The sequence below is a fragment of the Biomphalaria glabrata genome, chromosome 6 (genome assembly GCF_947242115.1).
Source record: "Biomphalaria glabrata chromosome 6, xgBioGlab47.1, whole genome shotgun sequence".
Classification (NCBI taxonomy): Eukaryota; Metazoa; Mollusca; class Gastropoda; family Planorbidae; genus Biomphalaria; species Biomphalaria glabrata.
In genome coordinates this window covers 16149170-16175810 of record NC_074716.1, presented here as the reverse complement: position 1 = coordinate 16175810, position 26641 = coordinate 16149170, and the positions used below count along the sequence as shown (strand labels likewise).

Here is a 26641-nt window from a genome sequence, read left to right as displayed (position 1 = left end):
AAGCAAATAATTTTTTTTTTACTAGATGTATAATTATCATTTAAATATATATTTGTTTTTTGTAGTAAATTATACCACTTTCAAATAATTATATTATTTTAAGGCAATTGAACATCCTTTCATTTGCATATATCTTTTTAATCATTTACTTAGTTATTATGCTGGTACTGTGTGGTTGTCATGTTGCAGTGTTTTTACATCAAGATGTAGTGACTTTAACACTCCAGTGTGATGTGGTTGCTTGTCACAGTAGCTTGTAACAAGTGTCTAATAGCTAGTAGCAAATAGTGTTTGATTTTTTATTTCATCTACTCTAAATAAAATCTTGAGAACTCAAATCATTTTTTTAAACCCCCTCCATTTAAATAATCAATAATTGAAAACTTTGATTACATTGGTTGAAACTCAAGAACATAAATTAGGAAGTCAATTTATCATATCAATATAAAGAAAAAACACAAACACTTTAATTAACTTCATAAAAGCCGTCAAGTTTTTAAAAAAATTCTTGTTGTTTGATTTCCCAGAATGTTGTAGTTGTCATCACAAGTCTAATATCCTGGCTGATCCCTGATGTACCAACAATATTGAAGGAACAGATTCATAGAGAGGCTTATATCACCAATGAGATTGTTCTCAAAACTGAACTGAGGAGAGCCCAAGGTGAGGATTTAAACAGCTTAGGTGGAGCCCATCTTTCTGATGAGAATCTGAGATACTCCCCTCATCATAGTGAGGACATTGAGCTGAAGAAAAGAAGTCCTTCAACGGGCAAAAGTAAAAGTGGTTCTCAGATATATATATAGATCAGTGGCGTCATTAGGGTCTCTAACACCCAGTGCGGAAAGCCCAGGGTGTCACACACACACAAATTCCCTCCCAACTTTTTTTTTGTTGAACCATAATACTCATGAGCTAATTGATTGATTTTTACACTGGAAAATGATTGTCAGAACTGTTTTAAAACTTCATTGTTTATAACATTTTATCAATAGTTGTTATATAGATAAAAAAAAGTGCAACAGTACTGAAATTAGAAACATTGAGTTGGACAAGTTTTCTTAATAAAAATTTGATAAAGACCTCGTCACAGAAATGGTTTTATGTCATTCTAGTGTTTCTCAACTACTAAAGTAGATCATTTACTGAACAGATTTTCTTCTCGCGAATCGTCATCGAGCAAAGCCTAGAATACCAACAAAGGCTGTTGATCTGTTTTGGATTTAAAAAGCTTTTGATAGCTTCTATCAAGAATCACTCTGAAAAGCTCATCAACATGGCTGTGAGACAAAGGTGTATCTTATCCTAATTTTTCTTTCTTCTAGCCATTGACATCATAAAGCAAACCTGAATCAGGGTGCATTCTTTATCCCATGGCTTGAATCAAACAGACTGACAGACCTGGTTTTTGCAGATAACAGAGTTACTCAGGAATACACTTAAATGTATGCAACAGCTTCAATACACACAAAGTTATGCTTACTGGCTGATCCTCATCCAGCATCCCCTCAACATTGGTCATACAGATCTTGAACAAATAGAAAAAGTTCATCTATTGAGGCAGCATTATCACAAGCTATGGAGATGCATATCACAATGTTGCATGTCTGATAGGTAAAGCAGGAGACGTCTTTCAAAAAGTACCGCCTATTTGAATAAATGAATCAATTAGCCTGAATACCAAGATCCACCTCCTCCGCACCTTTTTAGAGAAGACCTAAAATCTGTGGACACCAGCTGGGAAAAAGGCTGTGGAGGTCACCTACCTCTGTGGAGAGAGCTTGTGTCCTATTTGCCTAATGGCACGTAAGGGCCTAAATCAAAGTGTTTCACAATTTTTTTACAACCAGAAATGTTAAATTGCCACATTGGTTAGATAAGAGGTTTGAGGGAGTGTTGTACTGCATTTTTAAGCTTCAAAAACTCTTTCTCCTGGCATCTACAATGCATTATTTTTCTCATTTTTGGAAGACTACAGGTCATAGAACTAAATTACGTGTAGGGAGGGGTTGATACTGAACTGTGAGAAACATTCAAGGCAGTAAAAGCATATAAGTTTGTAATGAGTTTGATCATCATATTCAGCAAGTCGTCTAGTAGCAGGCATGTTCAGTTTACGCAAAAGTCAATGTCAATACAAGCACAAAATTTCCTTTCTGGCAGACTCTAAAATAGCGTTGGTGAAGATGCATTCAAATGCAAATCATCAACTTTGTTGCTAACAAATTTCAAATAATTAAAAGTCATGCTTAAAAGATGAAACAACGTCACTTCATTGAATTTTTTACACTTATTATAATTTCATTTTTACTTGATTAACAGGCTTCTTCAATATGGAGTAACTCCAATACATATACAGCCGATGTTTGTCCTTAGATAAGTCTTTGCCTCTGCCCCATTTTTTTTTAATCAGATAACTTTTTATAAAATTGTGGGGAAAATAATAATATACAACACCCCCCCCCCCCCCCAGTGACGCCACTGAAATAGATCACAATGATTCTTAAATATAGATATAGATCTAAATCAAGTGGTTTGCAAGTCCTATATATCAAATGGACTAAACTTGAGTCAGAGAAAGTTGCTGCTGATTTCATTTCTGTCATAATTTGTGACATCATGTGTTATGATATTTTTGGCTGTAATATGACTGTAATATTTCACCTTTTTTGCCACATTTTTTTATATTGTTGCTTATTTTGAAGTAGCACAAAAAAATTTATGATTTTATTTTGTAGAATTTTTTAAAAGTACATTTCAATTGTAAATTATATTTTGTTAACTACGTAGATCTAAATAGAACGAACTTTTTTGTTTATAAAATCAATACTGGTACAGTATTTTGCAAATATGCATGAAATAAATGTAATTATAAAGTTTCCACTGTAATTCTTAAGATCTGAAGCTTATGGTTTTCTGGGTATTTTCACTGTCTTACGATGGCAATGCCATTGTTTTAAATGTATTGGAAATTAAGGAATGTTAAAGCTTAGTGTTTCAATGTATTTTGTAACCAATATTTCCTACAGAAAGTTCTCAGTAATTCTACACAATGAGGAAATGTTATGGTGAAACTCAATAAGCTCTATAAAATCATTTCATATCACGTTGTGGTAGTTCGTGTAACCAAATGATGCAAATCCCTCCACTTGTCCCTGTTAGCAGCTGTTCTTAGCAGAATATCAAGAGAGAAGTCTGTCCATTCATTGACATTGTCCTTGTCTTTGGACAACCTTGTCTTCATGTGCTTCCTTCTTACTATGTGACCAAGCCAGCTCAGCTTCGCAGCATTGAATAGTTTCTCCTTTTTGCCAGCCAGCATGTTAGACTTGAAAGTCAACATACTCATTTGTCTTCTTTTCCTTGTATCTGATACCCAGCATTTTTCTGTAGCATTTACTTTCAAATGCTTGAATTCTTCTTTCAGCCTCAGCATTCAGTGTCCAACAGAGACCACTAGTAAGGAATACAGTTTTAATTTTAATGGGAAGCTGATGTTACTCTTCCAAATTTAAAATTGTTCAGTGTGCTCATGGCAGTGAATGCCAGGATTAAAGTTTTTTTTTATCTCATTCATTGATCCTCATTTCTATGTTTGACTCTAGGTGTTTAAATGAGTCAACTTCTTCTGTTTGGCCATTCAACTGTATGCATCATCTTGTACTATCTCCACCACATACTAGTATTTTGCTTTTTTCTGCACTTATTTCCATGCCAGCTGCTGCAGAATCCAGTTTTGAAGTAAGATATTGTACCTGCATTTTCTCCAATATTATCTGAGATAGGAAATAGTCCTCCCATTTCTGGGCAAGCTAGGAGTAAATCCTTCTAGAGTTTCCATCATAATATGTTCCAGAAATATGTTAAAAAGAGCTGGAAAAAGAATGCATTCTTGCTGCACTTCTATGGTTGTCCTAAAACTTTCTCCGATTGGGTTGTTCAGAAGTACCGGTACTGAGCTATTTGCACTTTGGTTTAAGGCTTTGATAACATCAATAATGTTTTTATCTAGGTTGAACTTTCTCATCACTTGCCACATGCCAAACCCGGTCAAAATCTTTTTTGAAGTCTATGAAGTTGTGTACCTGAGATGAACTCCAATTGATGGCAAGGCTGGAAGGATCAGTCCTCCTGTAGAGCCTTGGCAAGAAACTCTGCTGTTAGGCGTAGTGCCTTTAAGCTCCCATACAGGTCAAGTGACTGCAGATAAACTACCCCACAGCTCTTGGAGCTGCGGACACGCTTGCAAGAGACAGACTCTCCACAGTGTCAGCAACCAGCAACAAAATTTGGCTAGAACCAAACAAAATAAGCACTAACAGGGCAGTGCCCCGTTCTACACTGTGCAATGATAGATTGTTCCGACCTATTTAGCCTCCACCATGGATCGTCGCAGTCCAGGCGACGCAAATACTGCCAGACTCCATGGGCTTTGTTGGAGTCATCCCAGGATTTCAACCACTCTCGTAGCTTGGTTAAACGTACTTGGGGCTTGGAAAGTGGGTACGGCCAGAGCTTCAGCTGCCTCGTTACCCCCCCACCCTTCCCCCCACGCTGCAGTTTGAGGGCACCCACTGCATAAAGATGACAACTCCAATAAATAAGGGGATGTTATTTTCGGCGCCTAATGCCTCTTCTACCAAAGGTGACTTTCCCCCCAAGCCAGCCATGGCTTGGAGGCAGGAGCTAGAATCGGTAACCATTACAACAGAAGTCGCATAGTGCAGTGATAATCGCCGTGAGTTCAGCATCAAAGCTGACAGCTTGTCTGGATCGAGGTCTGGGTAACATATAAGGGCCCCATACCCGGCTCTCACAGGGTCCTTAAGCACGGACCCATCTGTGTAACAAAAGATTTTGTGTTGCCATCTTTTGAGTATGTCCGGGTGTATGTGTCTTCTAGTGCGTACCCCCCCCCACACTCCGCTAGTGTGAATTTTATAGGAGGGCTGGGCAGGCTTCTCCATGGAGGGCAGGTACTTATCCTTTGGATTGGTACCCGGTCGGTGGAGAGTCCAGCTTGCACAGTCAAATTTGACGCAATGTGCATGAATGTTTTCTGTTGGATCCTGTTTTCTCTCCACCGACTGACTAGCAAATGAGTGGGGAGCCCTGGATCGCCCCTTTCATAGTGGAAGTTGTGTAATAGTTTCTTTTGATGATTAAGTCATTTTTCATTTAACAGTCTCTATCAAGTATTGGATAGGAAATATTTGAACTAATACTTGGAAGCTACAAGTTAGTGAGTCCTGAGTAGTGAATAGCTTCAAAGTATTTTGTATCTGAAAATTACTGATATTTTTGACAGCTTTTTTTTTAAGTACCTGCATTCTTCATAGAGAGAGGCAAATAACAAAATATAAATGAACTTATTGAATGTGATCATGTGACAATTTTCATTTCCCACATATACAAGACATTCAATCAACATAGTGAAACCTCTTTTTCTTGACTCCATATTTCTAATGAAGTCAAGGAAACCAGATATGTTTGTTGATGCAATCCTATTTCAATATAATGTGAAGAATTTGAAAGTATTTTAGTGCAACATGAGGTGATGGTAGTTAGTAGTAGGAATGGAATATAGTTCCTAGTTGGTTTTTTTTTTTAGCCAGTTACAGAGTGAACAGAATGTGGAGCAATTGAAAACATAATTTTATTTCTTCTTACTAGCCATTTCATTTTTTCTTTAATACACACTTGACCTGAATTGTTTTGCAGTCTAGAAATATTTTCTTCTATGTGGAGCAAAACATTGTTTTATACAAGTAGAAATACAAATGGCAAAATTGAATTATGACCTTCTTAATTAATAGGTTAAATATATTTAGGATAGAAATAAGCTTGTTCATCTCTTACTGGTGTTGACTTGTCAGCATTTTCAAGCAAGCTTCTACTGGCGCTGTCCATTTTCTTACTCAAGCTTTAGATTGTCTTTGTGCTGACTTGGTCATTTTTTTATTTTTTTTTTACATTTTCTTGTAACTGGTGCTGTGTCTTGATATCTTCTCAATCAACAGGAAGTTCTATTTCAAAGTACCTAACTGTTTTAAACAAAAAATGTTTAATTTTATCATACAAATATTTTCTCTTTTATCAAGGTGATTTGAATTGTATATTGTGTTTATCTATATACATTTGTTATTTATCAATGTTTACATACTGAGAGATTATAAATGAATAATAAGACATTTTAAACCATACATTTTTTACCAGGATAGATTATGTCTCTATCTTATCTGTTAATAAGTTTGAGCAATATTTTGATATTTATTTTTTCTTTTTTTTTGGTAATTCTTTTTAAAACCACTTTTATGCACTTTTCAATTTTTTGATATCACACTTTTGTTTTCCTTGTGTTTTACTTTTGGTGGAATCTCTTCCTATACCCAGTGCTCTAGCTCCTTGACATGTACTTTTTATTGTCACAATGTCTCTCTAGTCCAATAGTGATACAAATGTTTTATGTCATATAAGCAACTTAAGTTTACAGGTTTCTTTTAGTTGTCTAGTGTGTTTAGCTGTCTAGTGCAGGGGTCGGCAACCTTTTGAGTCGGAAGAGCCAAAAATTAGAATTTACAAAATTTTAAAGCTTTAAAGAGCCACAACATTTTTTTTCTTACCAACACCAAATAGCACACACACACTTTACTTTTTATTCCTTTATAAATAGTGTTTTTGCAACAAATTAGATTATATATATATATGGCATTATTAGATAATTATTTCTAAATTTAGTAACAACTAAAGCAGTTAATTATTTACTTATAACACTAACATGTACTTCAATATCAAACAATTTAGCAAACTAAGTCAATGGGAGCTATGGCTTTGGTTTTAGAAAGTTTGGACACATTTCAGTCATAACTTGTTTTTAGTTTCAAACACGACTCTAAATTTTCATTTGTTAATTGGCTTCTTACTTTACTTTTAATTATATTTATGCAAGAGAATGCTTGCTTGCATGAATATGTCGATTGAGAAATAGCCCTCCAAATACCAACTTCTTCACCTGACTGTAGCAATCTGGAAGACTATTCAGCTCCAATTCTTCCAACTTGAAATCAACTCTATAAATTTTTTACTCCACAAAACTTCCCTTTCTATATCGATCAATGACATTTCTAGAAATCCAGTATCATTTCTAAATGGATCAGTGTGGATTTTGTTACTATTTGTGTTGAGATGGTGTACCAGGAATGCCAGAATAGTTTTGTTGGTTATGAACTGCTCAAATCTGTCAAGAAATTCATCTCAGATTTTTTTTTATGCTGAAGTAATTCGTTTTACAAGCTGCACTGATTGTATCATGAGACTGCTTCAGACATTAAAAATGAAGTGACTTACCGCTCTGAATATCTTCTGTAAAAGAATGTTTTTCTTCAAAACAAAACAACTCTTCTACCAAAACATTGGCTGGGTTTTTACTTTTTAGTTTCCTTGCAGTTTCAGATTCAGCTCATTTCATTTCTTTGTTATATCCAACATAAAGTAGAATGCTTGCAACCATTTGTCGTTCTCTAAGTCAGGGTGATCAATGCCTTTTTTTTTAAAATTTAGAAATGTATTTAATTCATTCAAGCACAAAGAGAAACATTTCAATCTATGGAAAGCCCTCGCACTCTATTAGACAGAATGAAATCGGAATACTGAGTCTACATTTCGTTTAAGAATTCATTAAACTGACGATGGTGCTTTTGACAAGATGCTGTTAAAAATCTTGATTACCAAACTTATAACCTCAACTATTCCTGAACAAATGTTTGGACACAACGCGCTTCCTTATGTATTATTCAGTGAAACGTAAGAATGTTATGGTTTATTTCGCTCCAAAGAAGCGTTGTTGCCCCTTTATTTTTCCCTATCATACTTCCGACTCCATCAGTTGGTATTGAAAAGATTTTATTTAAATTAACCTTAATGTTTTCGAGGTATTTTTGCACGACATGCGCTACATCTTCTTCTTTAGTTTGTCATGAGAGCAGTAGCAATCCTAGAAGCTCTTCTCTTGGACCTTTGGGAAGACATATCTGACAAAATGGGCAACTTATGCCGTGTCTTTTATGTTGTAAGACTCATCTAAAGCAAGTGATCAGACAGAAGAAAGTTGAATTTTCCCACCTGTAAATATGTTACATTTGAAGACAATTGAGCTATTCTATCTTGCACTGTTTTAATGGATAGTGGCAAACCTTTGATTTTTTTTTCAAGATATCTGGTTTGTTTTTGAAATCACTAAACAGTTTCTCAGATGCACGTAGGAAGCAGTCTTTGACATACATATCATCTGTAAATGGTTTGCCTTTTTGTGCAATTTCTAGTGGTACCACAAAGCTTGCCATATTAGCATTACTTGTACATTGCTTCTATCTTCGAGAAGATAATCGCTTCCAACTCATTACTTGAAACAACAAACTTTACGTCTCAGGCCAAAGCGAGTGGTGAAGATACCAATTCGTCTTGCGTAGAAAGCAAATTAAAACCTACATAGACACATCTGACGAAGGTCGAGAGCTTCCCGGGGACTGACGAAAGTGACGAGGCGTGTAAGGGGGAGGGGTGTGGTGAAAAGAGAGTACAAGTGGCTGAGAGATAGAATCAGTGCTTAATCTTAGTTATAAAAAATAATTTTTCAATAAAATAAATAATATTTGCGTATGGAACTAAAGAGCCGCAGCTTCACATCCAAAGAGCCGCATGTGGCTCGCGATCCGCAGGTTGCCGACCCCCGGGTCTAGTGTATATTTAACCTTGGATAAATACTTTATTTGGAGAAGCTTTATGTTTAAAATGTCTATTTTCTCTGGTGTCTGGTCTATTTCCCTGGATTTTACATTCTCAGGCATGAAATGCTCAAAATTACATTTATACTATAAAAAACTGAAATAAAAAATTCAATTTCAAATTACTTTCATACAAACATGACGCTCAGTCTAACACTTGAAATATATAAATACTTTTGTTCTTAATACATTCAGAGTATTTAAAGCATGTTATGACAAAAAAAAAGTTCACTATATATTAACATCGTGTAGATCTAAACCTAACATTTAGGATCATGTAACTTAAGTCAGTGCTTTGACAACAGCATTAAACAATGTTTTCATAAAGGAGTGTGTCTCTATGCCTAAGAATTAAAGTCCAAGGGGATCAAGTGTAAATGACCACTTTAAAAAAAAATGTGTGTCTTAGTGAATTACTTTGTTATTCATTTTTACATCCATGGCGCTGATAGACACCAATTGACCGCAATCTAAAAAAACAAACGCTATATATATAATACATATATAATTCAATGATTAGCTACTAGCACAAAATACTCGAGAGTTCCTGACAAACATTTTTTTAGACAAACTTCTATTTTATATACAAGAACAAGGTGATTTGTAATTTATTTTTTTTTAGCTTGCAAATAAATGCTTACGTTCTTTTATTTCTCTCCCCCCCCCCCTTTTTTTTTTCAAACCAAATTTACCTGGATCACAAAGTTAAAAAGTAGATAGAAAAAAAGAGTAAGAGAAAACATGTTGTGCTATAATGGTTGTTTTGTTTTTCCTTTTCAAATTATTTTTTGATTGTTTGTTAAAAAAAAAAAAACATAGAATATTTTTTTAAAAGATTTTTGCCAATTATATCTAGTGGACAGTGTTATCTGTAAGAACTCAGGGTCATCGTGCTTCTATGTATATTTAAGATAATTTTATTGATTCAAACAAATGGAAATTCAGTTTGAATGCTATATATACAGTATAATTAATTTTAGACAGGGTTAATGAAGAACTGGATTTTAACAAAAACTTTTATTAAAAAACATAACATTTATTGAAAATAAAATTTTTATTGCTGTTTGCAATCATTTGCTGGTGGTTGTTTTTATTTGAAAGTATACACTTCCTGTTTTAAGAATTGAGCCAATGGACAGAAATAAAAGATGATTTAGACATGATCTTTCATGGGGGACAAGAAATATAAAAAGATACAAGTTTATGATCATAACTGCAACTTTTGTTACAAGTTATGTTTAGTACAAACCACTTGTGCTTCAACAGTACATTTTTTCCACAAGCAATTTCTCGACATCTACATAAGATAAAATCTTGTTTTTCTGCTCACATGTGTACACATACCAAGAATATTTTCTACACTTTTGTAATGATTTTTTTGTTGTTTTATGATTAAAGTTTGTAAAACAACCATGATTTCTTTTTATAAATACTGTACCATGTTTCTCATTTGCAATGCAATTGTATATTACCATTCTTTGTTTTATGTTCTGCTGAAAGATGTCATTTTATTTTGCTAAATATAAATAATGTTATAAAATAACAGCCACAATAGCATATTACTATTCTATTTATAGATGATTTTTGTCTTTTTTTTTTAGTGTATTTCTGTTTTGGCTTTGTAATCTTACCTACCAGTAACATATTGTATTTGATTCTATCTGTTCTGCTTTGTTTTGGATTAGTGTTTACCTCTATTAAAACAGTGTGCCTTTCAACTGAGTTTGTCATTCCTGTGTTATGCAGCCTGAAACTGAGATTATTGTAGTGCTAGTAGGACAAGTTTTATAGAAAAATAAAACTAGAACTAATCAAAAAAAAAAAGGTGTACACCACAATCTACAGATCATTTTGAGCATCATAAAGAATATGGTCTACATAAAAACATCATTCCTTTCATAGATTATTATAACCACTTCATTCTAAAAACAAGACCTTGTGTTTACAAAATATGATAATAAACTTCTGAAATCTGATAAGTATTGCAGTGTCATTCAGACAACTAATGCTACTTTAACCTACACCAAGATTTAATATAAGTGTTATTTTTAGTCAGACTGCAATTAATTGTGTCAACTATCCTTTTGAAATAGTCAAAATGTAAGTTTAATGCATCATGCATTGCCAACTCTTCATATGTCCAATGTAGCCAATTTATAATACTGCTAACTCAACACCTGAGCTTTGAATATGCTGTTAACTCAGAGTGAAAACAATGCACTATGACACTGTTTAAATTGTCAGTTTGATCATTCATTCTGAAACCAATAGAGTTAAAAGTATTATTAACAGCCATTCATTTGTTTTGTTTTTGTCCCAAATGCTATGGCATTAACATGTTTAGGTGCTATATGTACTGATTTGCATTTGAATTCCATTAAAAAGCCAGAGGCATTTTTTTTTTCGTGAAATAAAGTTAGTATTTCAATAACTAGGTATTTTTGATACAAGACTTACTATAATTTATAAATGGCTGAAATAAAGATTCAACATTTAAGATATCTAGGCTCAATCTAAAACAACTAACTTACCCTGTGAAGACATTAACGCTCAGAGTTCATTTTTAATTCAGTAAAATTTAATCTTTTGTTAATATTTGTTAGAAATAACTTATGTTTTTGTTTTTAAGAAAATATTTGAAATTCATCAGAGAATTACAGACAAAAAAAAAACAACAAAGACAATAACATAGCAATTGTTAAACATATAGCTTAAATTTATAGCTACATGTTCTGCCCTTCAAGTTTTGAGCCAAGTTTTTGTACTTAAGTTTTATGTGTCTCTCTGACTCAACTAAACACTTTGTAGTTCAGACAAAGTATATACCAAACATGTCTACATGTCTAGTCAATACTGTCATACAAAGCTTGTACAATTTCAACTCATAGTAAATAGGTCTAATTCATTTTTTCTTTTGCAAAATAAATTACCATTTATATTTTAATTTGCCATTAAAATATGTTTTAAAAAAATGTTAAAAAATTCTAAAAGTAGAAAATGTTTCACTACAAGTTTGTAACATCACATTCAAATGTTTCATTTATACAATCATTAAAATCACAATGTAATGTTGAGGCCCATGTGTACTATACAAAAATGGATCTAAACATAATGCACCCCAAGTTAAATCTTCACAAAATAATGGAGAAAAGAAGCTGACAAAAATCTAGACAACTGCTTTCAACTAAGCTAGCTACAATTATCACAACTTCAACTTAAGTCTGTGTTTACTGAGAGATATGTTCAATTCATTTAATTTTCAAAAATTAGCAGATGATTATCAAAGGATCTTGCCAGTGATGATCTTATTTTTTAAAAAAAATTATTTGAAAGATTGGCTCATTGTGACTCACAAAGAGAAACATACCGAAAAAAAAAATTCAGTACAAAAAGTATTCTATTTATAAAGTAGCTGAAAAATATCAAGCCTACATTCTGTAAGAGCTTTCATTTACAAATAAAATTGCAAAGATCCTTATCACTCTTCATGCTATTGTAGTGATCAGTGATTTTTCTCTTTCATTATTACATCCATGTTGCTGACAAATGATTTCTAGCTACTGACTTACTAACAATTCACCTATATATAATTCAATTATTATGTACTAGCAAAAATACTTAAGTGTTTCCGACAAGCATTTTTTTAGATAAACTTTTACTTTATATATATATATGATTTTTAAAAAAAAAGGTAAATAAGAAATAATGCTAAGTAACCACACTAAAAAAAAAACTTTACTAAAAAAAAAAAAAAAAAGTATACCAGTATTTTGTTTTAACTTAGAATAAATGTCTCCATAAAAATTTGGCTAAAACAAGTAATGACTTTGCTCAACAATTACTGTTAAAGAGAAGCAGAATTTCTTTGCATTTTTAACCAATTAGTTGTCATTGCTGGTTTTCAAGGTAAAACATAACAGCAACAGAACAAATTGTACAATAGGATTAAAGAATTGAGAAGTAGGAGATCACAACTAGGCCACACTAGTCATAAAACTCTTGTGGTTCATTTCAGTCAGTCTATCTTAGTGACCTTAAAACAAAAACAACCTAACACAGCACCAACACATCTGTGGAGTTTTGTCAACACAGACAAGAAAAAAAAGGTAGGATGAAGGTGTAGTTGTACCTCAAAGCCCTTGTCCTGGAAGGCTTGTTCCATTCAGCAAACTCAATCTAGTCTGACAATCTAATTTATCCTCCTCACCCCTCATCAAGATGTTTAAACCTAAAGAAGTGTGTAACGCTGTCTTGTCCTCTGACAGACAGGAATATTCAGAAGTCTCTATCTTAATTGAATCCTCAAGCACATCATTTGAGAAGTCTGTCCTTTCCATACAACTGTCTGTAACATCTTGTTCTTTAGTACTATCAGCTATGACCTGCTGACCTGTCCTGTTATCATTGAGTAAACATGTGGTGGGATTGGAGCTGGATTCTTTGTTATAAAGATTGTCTAATGATGCCTCTTCATCTTCCTGGGTTTGCATGCCAGAATCTGGAGTCACTTTGCAGGCAAATGAATCCACAGCCAAATCAGCATCTGAATTTTGAGCACTGATGTGGTCTGACTGATTTTGACCTGAAGTAACTGAAAGACAAGGTGATGACACAGGTGCACATTTGGTAGTCCCATGGTCAGGCCACATATCAGTTACAGAGTTGACAACATGGGGACTTGAAGTGTTTAAGTCTTGATTGGAACTATCATTTGTAGGCCAGCTGTGTGCAGGCCCTGGACTGGATTCTTTTAAAACCTCACCTACTTCAGAATCAGGAGGCTGTAACGTCCTTAATTGATCATTTTCTTGCTGTAAGCGTGCTATCTGTTCTCTAGCATCTTTTAATTGCTGCTGAAGCAACAAAATCATGCCTTGCATGCCCTCAACATCAACATCCAGTTCTCGCAGAAATTCATCCAGCTCTGAAACAATATTTAAAGCATTTTAAACAAAGCAAAGTTTTAATTTTAAAATGTGCTGCTCAACATTCAATAAAAAAAAAATAACAATGACATGATTAATGTCAAGGAAACACAAAAATACTCAGCTTCTTTAAAAGTTTAAATGTACCAGTATAACAAGAAATTAAAAAAAAAATTAAAATATAATTAAAAAGCTGGTGTGAACCTGAGAAAAAGGCTTTTATGGACCTAGCAAAACTAATCTACAAGTTAATGAACTAGCTGCATGTCAAATATGGGCCTGATATAAACAGACATGAATTAAGAACATGTCTGCAGATATGCATTTTTTTAGGGGAAATTCGACAATGCTAAATCAAGGATAATCAATTTAGAAAAAAAATATTTTTACTGTTTAAAAAAAAAAATGTTTCAAAAATTTCCACAATACCATGTAATATTTTTTAAATTTCTTTTTTCTTTCAATAAAATTGTACAATGCTCCTTTATAAATTATTAGACAATATTGTTACATGAAATAATAAACCACAAAATTACAGTAAAAATTGATATTCATTTTATTTTTAAAACCCTTGTGTGCAATTTGAAATTCTAACTTAACTGTAATTATTTTTCAATAATATAAAATATAATGTTAAAATCATTCCCCTACTAACATTAGTAGTATTATTAGTACACAGTCTCATGAATCATCTATTTCAAATTATAAAACATTGTATAAAATAAACTTTTTCAAAGCACATTTTAATTTGATGTTGAGTAAATATTACTTTCATTAACAGATAAATACTTATAGTGAAGTTGACTAAATATGAAAAACTTAATGTCAAATAAGTTTTAACTTAACACACTAAAAATATACACACAAAATTGGACAAACTTGTATGTCTCTAGCCAAAAGGTATAATCTTAAAATGATTTGTATTGAAACATACATTATAAATAATCAATGTGTCCATCACAATTAGATTACCTTTTTGGTTCTTTTTCATTTCAGTAACTAGGGCTTTGTGTAGAACTATTTCACCCTCCAGCCTTGCAGTGCGCCCTGAGGAGATCATTTTACCCAGCTCTCCATTCTCAGCCAGTAACATCCTACATTTGGCCATCAGACGCATACCAGTCTGACTGTAAGCAATAAGTTGGGGAAGAAAGAATGAGTTATAAGGTTGAAGTAAGCTATCTAGTTTTATCGAATACTAATTCAATGTATACAATTGGTTATAATATTCTTTTATTTGCTGGTTGAGACACAATTTAAGCTTGAAATAAAAATAGCTCAAAGTGCAAGATCTTATTTTTATCAACTTTATACATTCTACTAAAATGTGTCAGTCCAGAAAAACAAAAACACAAAGCTCAGAATGGATATCTATTCTGCCAATGATAGTGATCACAAACTAAGCAGATGACGCTTGGAGAAGTCTTTTACAGCCATGCCATTGAATCTCCTTTGCTCAGTTTTCTTCAAGCACTTTTTAGTTTTGTTAAATATCAAGTGACTGGAATGTTAGTTTTTGTTGTTTTCATTATTTATCTAACTAACTAACTGTAATTTCTTCGATCAACAAAATCTCTAAAAATGTATGCACCTAGTGCATGGGGAATAAATAGCAAGGTGAGAAATTCAAAAACTGTCTAGATCAGGAGAAGAAAAGTCTGCTTTTTGGTTCAGCCCCAAAAGTTTTGTGTCCTGTATCAATCTAGAACTAAGCATTAGAAAGACTTGAAAACATTTTTGTTTAATAAATAAAGCTTTTTTTTTGTGTGTGCTTCTGTCAATAAAAATTTTTTGATACATGCTTTAAATTAGCTATTTATTAAGATATTTATTACTTTACACAATTGGATTTTGATAGACAGTTATTTAAGTAATCAGCAAGCACTCTAGATAGGTTACATATATTCAGTGCAACACCAGGCAATGATACATTTATCTACAAGAGAATAGAATTTTTTGGTTGAGAAAATGTTCTAGTGATTGTTTAAACTATCCACCTCATCAGTCAACTGTGGCCAATGTAAAATGAATGTTTATAGCATCAGGAAACAAAATGAACAAAACTGAGAAATGAAGTCAATGAAGGCTCTACACCATACTTACCAATGGAAATGTTTGGATCATGTATGGGCAAAAGTCTTCAAGCAGTAAATGTGACAATTTAAAATGTTTTAGCTTTTCTTGCGACATTTTTTTTTCGCTTTGAAGACTGTCAAACATGGTGATACAGAGTAAAATAAAGAAACAATGGAGTTAATACTTAAGGATTAAATTGTTACATTGGATGTGGTTTGAATGGTTGCTGTTCAGGTTGATAAACTAGAATGTTTTCCAACTCATTAATGGGATCCTTGCCTTGTTATATATTTTTAAGCAGTCCAAGCGTTCAGCTGTTTCTTGTATTGATCAGGTGGTACATGTATAATATATGGTTGAAGAACGTGTGAGTGAGTTTTAGTGAAACTGAGGAAGCAGACTTGACTTGTGGTTCATTCTGTGACCATCTTAATCATGATGCCATGATACCCTTGAGTTGACTTATTGTTATTTTCATATCGATTTGATGCTAATAATAAAATCTCTCCATTTAGAATGGATAACAGCAACAACTGATGACAGACAACAGTAGATGATTAAGTATGAGCTCGTGCTTGCGTACACAATGCTCATGCTTTTTTTCTGACATCAACGGATGTCAGGATGACAAACTTGAAGAATCTTGGAATCAAACCCTATACACAGTACAGCAACAATGATCACTGCTTCCAAGCCAAACAAGGCCAGAAGAAATGTAGATTTTATTTAGAACGTGTACTTCAGCATGCAATGAACTTGTAGTTATTCTTTGGGTATTTCAAACATGTGAACTGTAATGATAATGAAACAGGAGCAGTGATCAATGTGTTACAGAAAACTGTGGAAACACATTTCACAATGGTTGTGATTGTTGCGTTGAAAAGTAAAAAAAAATGTACTAGTTGAATGGGATCCAAAGGTCTTTTTTCTGTTGGGTACATCCATCATTGGTATTCAAGTGATTTTCATTTACCACTGTTATTATTAGCATTCTACATGGCTCTATGTTAAATGAAGAAGATGGAGCAAAGTCAGAAGCTTGTCATGTAGATGCCACCATTAAACACAATTATATCTGGACGTTTTTCTGTTTGCTAGTAACATACATAATGAATGTTAGCCGATTACTGTTCCATCCACACATTTTAAGAAAGCATGATATAGAAATCATTTTGATTAAAGTAAAAAAAAAAATACAATTCTTTTTTCTTTTCGAAATTTCTTTCACTTCAATTTGAAAAATACTTTCCTTAGATTATAAAACCTAAACCATTCAGTCCCTCCCTAACTTGGATAACAATGACTGTTTTGCCCACTTTAAACATGGTGTACATGTGCCTATTAACATAAAGCTGCAAGTTTCATGGCTATAAAAGTAAGATGTCAGTTTGGCTCTGGCTGGAACATTGCTTCAACATTTGTCTAGGCTGAAGTTCCTATAGAAACCTAATGATCATAGATTCAGCAACATCCTAGCATCAGTTATCCCACACACTTAACAAGAACAGGTGTAGTCACTGAGACATCCAGACAGGTCTAAGGCAGGCTAGTCGGATGATACACCCAATTCATCAACTTTAGCAAAGGAAATGGAATCTTTCATGAGGATTCACTGAAAGAACCACAAAGCTGGATTACGAAGCCTTTGCTACCAGTCACAGCGGCAGGTACAGCTGGTATATCATCCAATAAAAAGAATTGGATTGGACTTTTTTTCCAAGTTTAAAATCTCTGAGAGTCTAACACTCTTGGAGAACAATGTTAGCAACACCTATGAATCAAATGGGGGGATAATATAAACACCTGTCTGGAGTGAACTTCCAAGCACTGAGTTCATTTTGTTTTTGCTTCAGTTTTTCTCTATGTTCATCCATCTCTTTGGCCATGCGTTGAAACACAAGATTGATGGCTGGGTCAAGCAGCATGGATCTCAACTGAGCTGTATTCTGAGTCTGTGCCTGTTTCATTTCTTGGATCTGGTTCTGGAGATAAAAAAAAAAACAATTATACAGTGGGATGTAGAAGTTCAAACTAAACATTTTTTGTACTACAAGATCAGACACTGAATTCTAAATAGAATTTCAAAGTGAAATAACTTTAAGCCAGGCAAACAACATTAGATTGTGCTGATTGTAAAATACCATGCAGTCCTGAAGCTCTTGTTCTTTGCTAGTTAATCGCATAACAAGAGTGTGTTCCCTTCGTGCAGTTTCCATAGTAACATTTTTACTTTTGTTTTCTTCTTCTTTGATTTCCTCCTCGTCTAAAGTATAAAAAAAAAAAAGACTGAAAATTTAGCAATATGCATACACTGAATACAAACTTTCCTTCATATTATTACAATTATAATCAAATGTTACAAAAATAGAAATCATGACACACTTCTTAGGCAAAATAAAAGTACAACTGTACCTTGTTCAGAACGCTTTCTAGTTTTGGATGGCAAAAAACTTGATTCATCATGATCACGATCTCTAGTCCTTGAAAAAAAAAAAAGTTGATTTAACATCTTTTTTCTCAGCCTCAATTAATAGTGCACATAATACTATATAGAAAATAATTAATTTATTAACTACCAGATTTAAGAATGTGTTCTATGTTGTTTCTCAAAACAAAAAGTCTTAAAAAGGATTTACTTGTATTTTTCGTAACGATCCTCTTTCTCTGAGCTATCATCATAATCAAGTCGAGGCTAAAAAAAAAATAGTATTTTAAAAAATAAAGATGTTTAATTGTATTTCAGGAATTATTCTTTATATTTTAGACATTGTTATGATACAAAATATTTTGTATATATATTATATAATTGTATAACAGCAGTATAATCTTACCCTTTTAGGAGATGAAGAGGCCTCAGACATAATGGATATACAAATCTAAAAAAAAAAATAATTAAAGACTATTTAATTAAGTCCAAAATAAAAGTTTTGTTACACAAAGACAAAATGCATTATGATTAATTATGTCTATTTGGATATCTTGATTTGAATGAGTAGATAACAAAAGGTATTGCCAGATTTTTTTAAATTATGGTTAGCTACTAATTATAAAAACCAGGAGTTGAGAATAGTTATATACATAGAGAGATATGTTTCTCAATATATAGTTGCTTAAGTAACAATTAATTGAAAATAATCTTAATAAAACTAAAATGAAAAAAAAAAATAAGCACAGTCCCTCTCTCTCTCTCCTTCCTAACAATTCCACTCTACAACATTTGTAGTACCAGTACAAAGTAACATTTAGAAAAAATGTACGTACAAAAAACAAATGATAGCACAACATGCATTCAAGGCTATCAAAACAGTACAAAAAACAAATGATAGCACAACATGCATTCAAGGCTATCAAAACAGTACAAAAAAATTTGCTGATGTAGACCTGTAGTGGAGGGGGGATTATACTTAGATCAAGACCTAGATTATAATAGAGATTTCTATCCTTGTATTTAAATTATATTGAAAGGCAAAGTTTTTTGTTTTTAATATTTTTACATACTGGTAGATCTAGTCTTTCTTGGAAACTAAGCCACTCAAACTCTACTAGGTCTTATATTAATATAGACATTACTTCAGAATAGTTACACGTCATGCATTATTAACCAATGACCTAAATTCTGCTAAGTCACTAGTTTTCCTGTCTAGCTGAGGCAACCCATTCCATGCTCTAATAGCACTAGGGAAGAAGAAGCATTTGTACAAATTTGTCCTAGCATATGGAACGAGGAATGTGCCTTTATCTTTGTGTCTTTCTGGGTATTTTATTAGATTTTGTTTTTGTATTTGAAGATTATGGTTCATTGTTTTATGTATAATTGCTACTTTACTTTTGAGTCTTCTATCCTGAAGGCTTTCTAAATTTAGTGATTTTACTATAGGTATTTTTCTAGTCAAATCTGAATATTCGTTTGATATGAATCTCACTGCTCTATTTTGTGTCTGTTCCAGAATAACTTAATGTTCTCTTGAGTTGAGGGGTCCCAAACAGAGGATGCATATTCTATTATTGGCCTAACAAGGGTTTTATGTTCTTATTTGATTTATAGAAATTTCTTTTAATAAACCCTAATGCTTTGTTTGATTTTTTGATAGTTTCATCAATATGGCAATTCGATAACAGTTTTTCATTTATTAAAACAACTAAGTATTTTGCGTGTTTGTGAAACTGGTTTACCATGAATAAGATAAGTGGAATTAATTTGTTTTAGTTTTTTTTTGTTATTCTTAATAACTGACATTTTTTTGGGTGGAAAGACATGCCCCAATTTGATTCCCATTTCTGTAATTCATCTAGTTCTCTTTGTAAAATTTCTGTATCTTGTGTTGTTTTTATTGTTCTATATATTATGCAATCATCTGCAAGTAATCTAACTTTTGTTCCTGAACTAATGCAATTTGGTAAATCATTTATGTAAATAAAAAATAGTAGTGGACCTAAGACTGTTTTTTTGAGGTACACCTGAGTTTATTGTTATCAATGTTGATTTGGAGCCATTTATTATTACAGTTTGTTCTCTCCCTATCAGAAAAGCTTTGGAAAAATCTAATAAGATATCTATTTGCTCACTATTATCTAAACCTTTTGAAAAATCATCAATAAGTCCTATTAGTTGTGTTTCACATGATCTATATTTCCTAAAGCCATGTTGGTATGGAGTAAGGACATTATGTTTGTCTAAGTGGTTTATGATGTTGCTACATATTATGTGTTCTAGGATTTTACATGTGATGCTGGTAAGTGATACTGGTCTGTAGTTTCCTGGGTCAGATTTTTCTCCTTTTTTAAATAGCTTATTTCTAGTCCCTTGGTACTCTGCCCTGGTTAAGAGATGCCTGAAAAAGTATTTTGAACACTGGTGCTAGCTCATTGCTTAGTTCTTTGAGTAATCTAGCTGGAATACCATCAGGTCCAGATGCTTTATTCAGTTTAATGTTTGCTAATAGTTTTTGGATCCCCTTTCCTTGTACTTCGATATCTCCTATGTTGTCAACTTGGTTCAAATTAAGTAATATGTCTTTGTCTCCTGTGGCTGAGAATGCTGATGATGCAAAGTATTTATTTAGGATGTTAGCTTTAGTTTGAAGTTTCATCATCATTATGTATTCAGTATTCTTTTCTTATTCATTGATTGTGTTTAGCAGTCACTCAGCTCAGACAAATTAGTGAAAAAAGCTCAGTTGGTGAGCTTTAAATAACTGGAGTCTCTCAGTCTACTGAGCTAGACAATATTTGTAGACTTAGAATTATTTTTACATTCAGATTATCATATTGATTATGATACTAAGAAATCTATAGAGCTAGACCTAGTCATTGCGAGTATTATGCAGGGTTTATGCACCAAATTATGGAAGTTACTTTTGTCTTTAGTACCGTACTTTACTTTACTGATGATGTATCACACAGATAAAACTGTCAGAAACACAGTCCTGAATCTTCAGGCACTTCCTTCAGCAACTTCAGGAGTTTACTAAACTAGAGGTCTATATTTTTCGTAGTTTCTAGACGATACAGTAATTTTCGTCTTCTAAACACCCCTTTTTATCTGACATTATCGAACACCCCACAATCTTTGTTAAAATGAGCCTCTATTTTGATAGCTAAGACAAAACTAAAACATTGTTTTTATTTATACTCCATTTCTTTAGAGTTCAGACATAGTTTCCTTTACTCAGAAAAACAAGGGTTTTACACGTGTTCGAAGAGCACTATTAGGACTATGCCATTTTTTTTCTTCTAGGACAGAAGGAGGGTAGGTCAGGGGATAAGGAGATTTTTTTTTTTTAGAAAATTTAAGTATGAGCTAAACATGAACTATCTAAAATGCTTCTAAAAAGAGCTAAAAACACACACATGTATGTCATAGTCTATGTGTAAATATAAGGTGTTCCATAATATTTGTTAGTCACAATCAATGACACTAACAAATGGTCTTTATCACTATCAATGACACTAACAAACGCTATTTTAATGTTGAAAATGCATATCAAAGGGGTGTAACTCAAGGCCGGGAAATGGACATTTCTTTGATTTATTTGGTATAGGTCTAAAATTTTCTTACTTAATTTTGCTTTTGTTTTAGATGTTAATCCAAGTGTGATGTGAATGAGTAAAAAGAAAGGGAATATCGTTAAACATAGTGCTAATGAGGGGCAGAATTGGATATAATATAATTATAATGTGAATGAAAAAAATTATGTTTTTGTGAGTGGCACAATCCTGATCTCTCTTTTCTTTTTACTCCTTGGTGCTCTAATTGATTGGCCAGGCTAGGTATGCCAGGCTAGGTAGGTATACCTAGCATGGTATCATCAACACCGTACCAGAAAAAAAAACATAGCGGGAGGGACACTTATTGATCAATTAGGTAGCAAATTAGATCACATTCACTGAGTGAAGTGAGCAGGCTAGGCGCGCGGGGTCACTTAGTTGTTTTGGGTTGTTTTTTTTGGTGAACTATATCTAGGTATGGCCCTTTGTAAAGTTGAGGGTTTAGCAGAGAAGGGAGCAATTAATAGAGGGAAAAATGACACTAATATGTCAGTCTTGAGTTGGTTTAAAAAGAAATTGATATTAAAATTTTATAAAAATTTAAGATTATATTTAATATTATTTTTAAATACAATAACATGAAGTGTTTGTTAATGTACATATATAGTTCGTTAGTGTATGCTGTATAGAGCAGAAAATGATATTCATTATTGTTAGCGCTGGACCTCTTTGACCTGACCCTCTTCAACATCATATTTTATTGTGATTTTATTATGCATAGCGTAAAAAAACAATATAGCTACTTTTATTGACAAATGGATGACAAGTTTATAGATCTAGATGGTTCCAGCTTTTTCCCAGGACTAACCATCCATTATGGCGGCATTATGGAGCTATAATTATAAAAATTTAAACGTAAACATTGTGGCGTCAGCGCTTAACTTTTTCGTAAAAGGGAAATTACCATAAACTAACATCTAGATCTAGACTAGATTTAGGTCTAGCTAGATCTAGAATCATCCTGATGATCTAAAAAATTCTAAAAATACTAGATGTAGAACTAGAATCTAGTTCAGTGTTTCTCAAACTTTTTTGTCTGCCGGCACAGTAAAAAAACTACAAAAATTTCGCGGCACACCACGAAGAGCAACAAATGTTTCATAAAAAAAGAAATAAAGATTTTACCAGTTTTTAAGTATTACATTTAATGTGAAGGATGTGCCTGTTTTTGAGAGCAAATGCGATGTAATCGAGGCTCCAAAGTCGCATTTCATCGTCTATTGTAAGAAGTCTTTCTCTTTTCTTAGATTTGATTTCAGTCAGTGCTGAAAATCCAAACTCACAAAACCATGAAGATGCAAATGGAAGAATTATTTTGATTGCTTTTAAACTGATTGCAGGATATTATAACTTGTTGATTAAAATCCAAAACACATCCAGGCTTTTCTTGTCAGAACTTGACTTAAGAAGTGCATCGTTTTTTCAATCAATGAGCTTCCAAACTGATAGCTGACCCATCCATATTCATTACTTGCAACTGTTGGCAAGTAATGCTGCAATGCTGACTGCAGGTGTGTCAAGGTGTCCAGAATTTCGAGTGTGATTTCTTTATTTTAAGCACATTCAGTGTAAGTAGGAAAGCAATTGAAGACTCCTTTCAAGATCTTACTTAGTCACAAAGACAATTTTTCACTAAATGAATTCAGTTTTGAGGATGCAGTGATGATGGTTTCCAATGGTCCTTGAAGACTTAAATTCAATGAATTTAATTTGTGAAATAAATCAGAGAGAAATGTCACCTTAACCCACCAGATCTCGTCATGAATAGAAAATCCAAAGTCTTTTTTTTTTCAGCCTCCAAGAATGAAATCAGCTCAGCCCTGACATGGACTACACGCTTTAACACTTTTCCCCTGGAGAGCAAACAAACGTTGGTGTGATACAGGAGACATTTGTAGTCTGAATCCATTGCTTCACAAAGCTCTGAGAAAAATCGGGATGCAAGCGGTCGAGATTTGATGAAGTTTACAACTTCAATCACTTGATCCAGAACAGACATGAAATCTTTCGGCACAGATTTGAAGGCAAGAGCTCCTCTGTAGATCATGCAGTGAACAACTAATACATTTGGATTTTCTTGACGCAAAAGAGTGACGAATCCCTTTCTATTTACCTGCATGGAAGGACAACCATCGGTGCAAACGCTGACACAGTTTTTCCACTGTAGTTTGAAGAGCAAAATGTTTTCGTTCACCACTTTAAAAATATCTTCGCCTTTGGTCGTAGTTGGTAAGTCTTTTCAAAATAAGAATTCGTTGACACATTCTTCATCCTTTATGAACCGAATAAAAGCTAGCAGCTGGGCTTTGCCGCTAACGTCAGTGGATTCATCAACTTGAAGAGACCACAGCAAAGACACTTCATCGTCAGTCACGTCGAAGTGTTCGCAGATTTGATCTCGTAAATGTGACGATAAGTCTTCAATTCTGCGCGAGATAGTATCATTTCACAAGGGAACTTTTTAAAAAATTTTCGCCGGCATCGGGTCCAAAGATAGTTTCAACAACTATTGCTAAAGTTGGTGCAATGACTGATTCAGCCTCTGTGTGTGCTTTCTTGCGTTTTGCTAATAACTGAGCAACCTTATAACTTGCAATCAATCCCTTTTCTAGCAGCTTTAGGTAATTTGCAAGTTTCTTAGCTTGTTTATTTTGTTGAGCCCTGATGTTTTCGAAGTATTCCTTGTATTGCGCTTTTACAGCTGGATGTTTTGTTTCCAAGTGCCTCTTCAATTTGTTTGGAACAAGCGCCTCATTCGATAGAGTTGCATTGCAGATCAGACAGAATGGCAATGGAGAATCTTCAGGTCCCAAAGATATAAAACCATATCCGATGTAATCTTCTATGTACCTTCGTTTGGTTCCATGCTTTTCATTGAACACTTTCGCAGTTTCATTCTTACTAACATATTTCTCCATGGATAACAATGAATAAGGCTTATTGATAATTTGTTATTAGCATACACCTAAAAAATTTACATGAAACACATCGCTTATTATTATCGTTAACAATTCAAGAACAGCTATGCGTCAGCTAAGACGGCCTACATTTTATCATTATAATAATATATGTATAGTTGACACTTGACAATTCCATAACCTGAAGAGCGAACAGCCCTTTCTGTCACTATGGAGCGCTCCACTACTATTACTGGTCGTTGCAAGTGGGGATGTCATCGCAACGTAAAATACAAATTTAATATTAGGCAGACCTGTGTAACGCTTCACATACATGTGGCGTTCTGAAAACTCCCGCGGCACACCTGCAAATTTTTTACGGCACACTAGTGTGCCGCGGCACACAGTTTGAGAAACACTGATCTAGTTAGATAAGTTAGTCACCAGTTAGTGTCTAAGTAGGCCGTTCAGTCCGCCTGAAAAATCGTCCGTATTTTTTTTGTCCCACTTCGCCGCGAAACGAGGTTAGGGTATCCCATTTTCTTTTTAAAAGCCTCTTGTAAATATAAGTCGTATATAGTCATGTGATACACCGTTGTACGCAGAAATGGATGACGTTTCCATTACTGTTTGAAATATTAAGATAGCTTAAGTGTGTACGAAACTGTTGCAGGTTGAAGTTTTCTCTTTGTAATATCTTCGTATTCTGTTGACCCTTAAGAAAATTTCAAACATCGTTTTAAAGCTCATCACTTGCCAATTCTATGTGTGTAATTAGTTTTTTTGTAAGTATTGACAATTCCAGCGGCTTTTGATTGAAAGTAATTTTTTATTTTGGTCCAATCAAATCACTCGCGCAGCCCTCTTTTTTTTTCCCTACGCGTCATTCGCGATGTCAAAAGTAGGTCACGTGACTGGGCCCAGCCAATCACCTTGTGCTTACCGGCTGTATAAATGGGTCAAATGAATGAATGCCATGTCAGATGAACGTATTTTCTCACTTAAAATATTATTTCATAATGTTAATTAAAAGTTAAATAACATTAAAAAATCACAGGAATATTAATTTTAATGTATCTTAAAATATATATTTAAAAGCTAAATAATAATTAGATCTATATAGATTAAAAAAATAATTCAAAGTGACAATGTAAGACAAGACAACCAAAAGTGGGACAAACAAATAAGTAAAATACAAAGGCAAAGAAGAGGTCAAAATAATTAACTAAAAAATTTATAACTTTTGAACTAATTATCCGATTTTCAAAATTCTTTTTGTGTCATTTATATCTCAAAATTATCCATCTAGCTATAGTGGTTTCATTGCATATAAGTAAATAACTATTTTATCACTGAACTCCCTAGTCTAAGAGTAGACTAGATTACTAGATTTACTATACTAGTTTCATTTAGATTCATTAAAGTTGAATTTTTTATCAAAGTACCTATACTAGATCTACTAAAGTCTAAACAGTAGCCACTCTAGCTAGGCCTATATTTAGTTATAGGGCTAGCCGCAAGTGGCTAGGCTAGTGAGTAGTGACTAGATCTAGAGACAGAGTCTCAGTCTACAGACTGAGACTACTGAGTCTCAAGCTAGTGTCCCTCAAAAATAAACTTATAAAGCCTCAAGCCACTCAAGTCGAGTCAAGTCTCAATAAACTCAATTTTGCAAGTCTAGTTCATTAGTAATCTTGATCTTACATTGATGTATTAATGTAAAGCAAGCCAATATATAAATGACAAACTTATTGTTTATATTAATGTTCTAACAGACATGCTTTCAACGATAGATCTACATACGTCGTCTAAGAGAACTGTATTTTGCCCCAAAGACGCCTTCCGCCATGAACAGGAAATTATGCAAATGACGCTCGAGACAAGAGTACATGTGCGAGATTTGAACAAAAAA

General features: G+C 33.4%; 2 protein-coding genes across 9 annotated transcripts in view; one reads left to right on the top strand and one right to left on the bottom strand.

Annotated features, from left to right (window-relative positions):
• LOC106068237 (anoctamin-1-like) overlaps nucleotides 1-10501 on the top strand; it is a 44121-nt gene extending 33620 nt beyond the window's left edge. For all 8 annotated transcript variants that reach the window (XM_056033237.1, XM_056033236.1, XM_013227541.2 and 5 more), the window contains one exon: nucleotides 528-10501. In XM_056033237.1, the coding sequence (XP_055889212.1) occupies nucleotides 528-806 (279 nt within the window). In that variant the 3' untranslated portion in view covers nucleotides 807-10501. The remainder of the gene's footprint in view (nucleotides 1-527) is intronic.
• Nucleotides 9586-26629, bottom strand: LOC106068239 (pre-mRNA-splicing regulator WTAP-like). The gene is made up of 8 exons (XM_013227546.2): nucleotides 26533-26629; nucleotides 18616-18660; nucleotides 18421-18476; nucleotides 18197-18264; nucleotides 17926-18047; nucleotides 17588-17766; nucleotides 14681-14835; nucleotides 9586-13707 (listed from the first exon to the last, which is right to left on the bottom strand). The coding sequence occupies exons 2-8, from the start codon at nucleotides 18643-18645 to the stop codon at nucleotides 12914-12916; spliced, it is 1404 nt and encodes a 467-aa protein (XP_013083000.2). The 5' UTR covers nucleotides 18646-18660; nucleotides 26533-26629; the 3' UTR covers nucleotides 9586-12913.
• Between the last annotated feature and the right edge of the window lie 12 nt (nucleotides 26630-26641).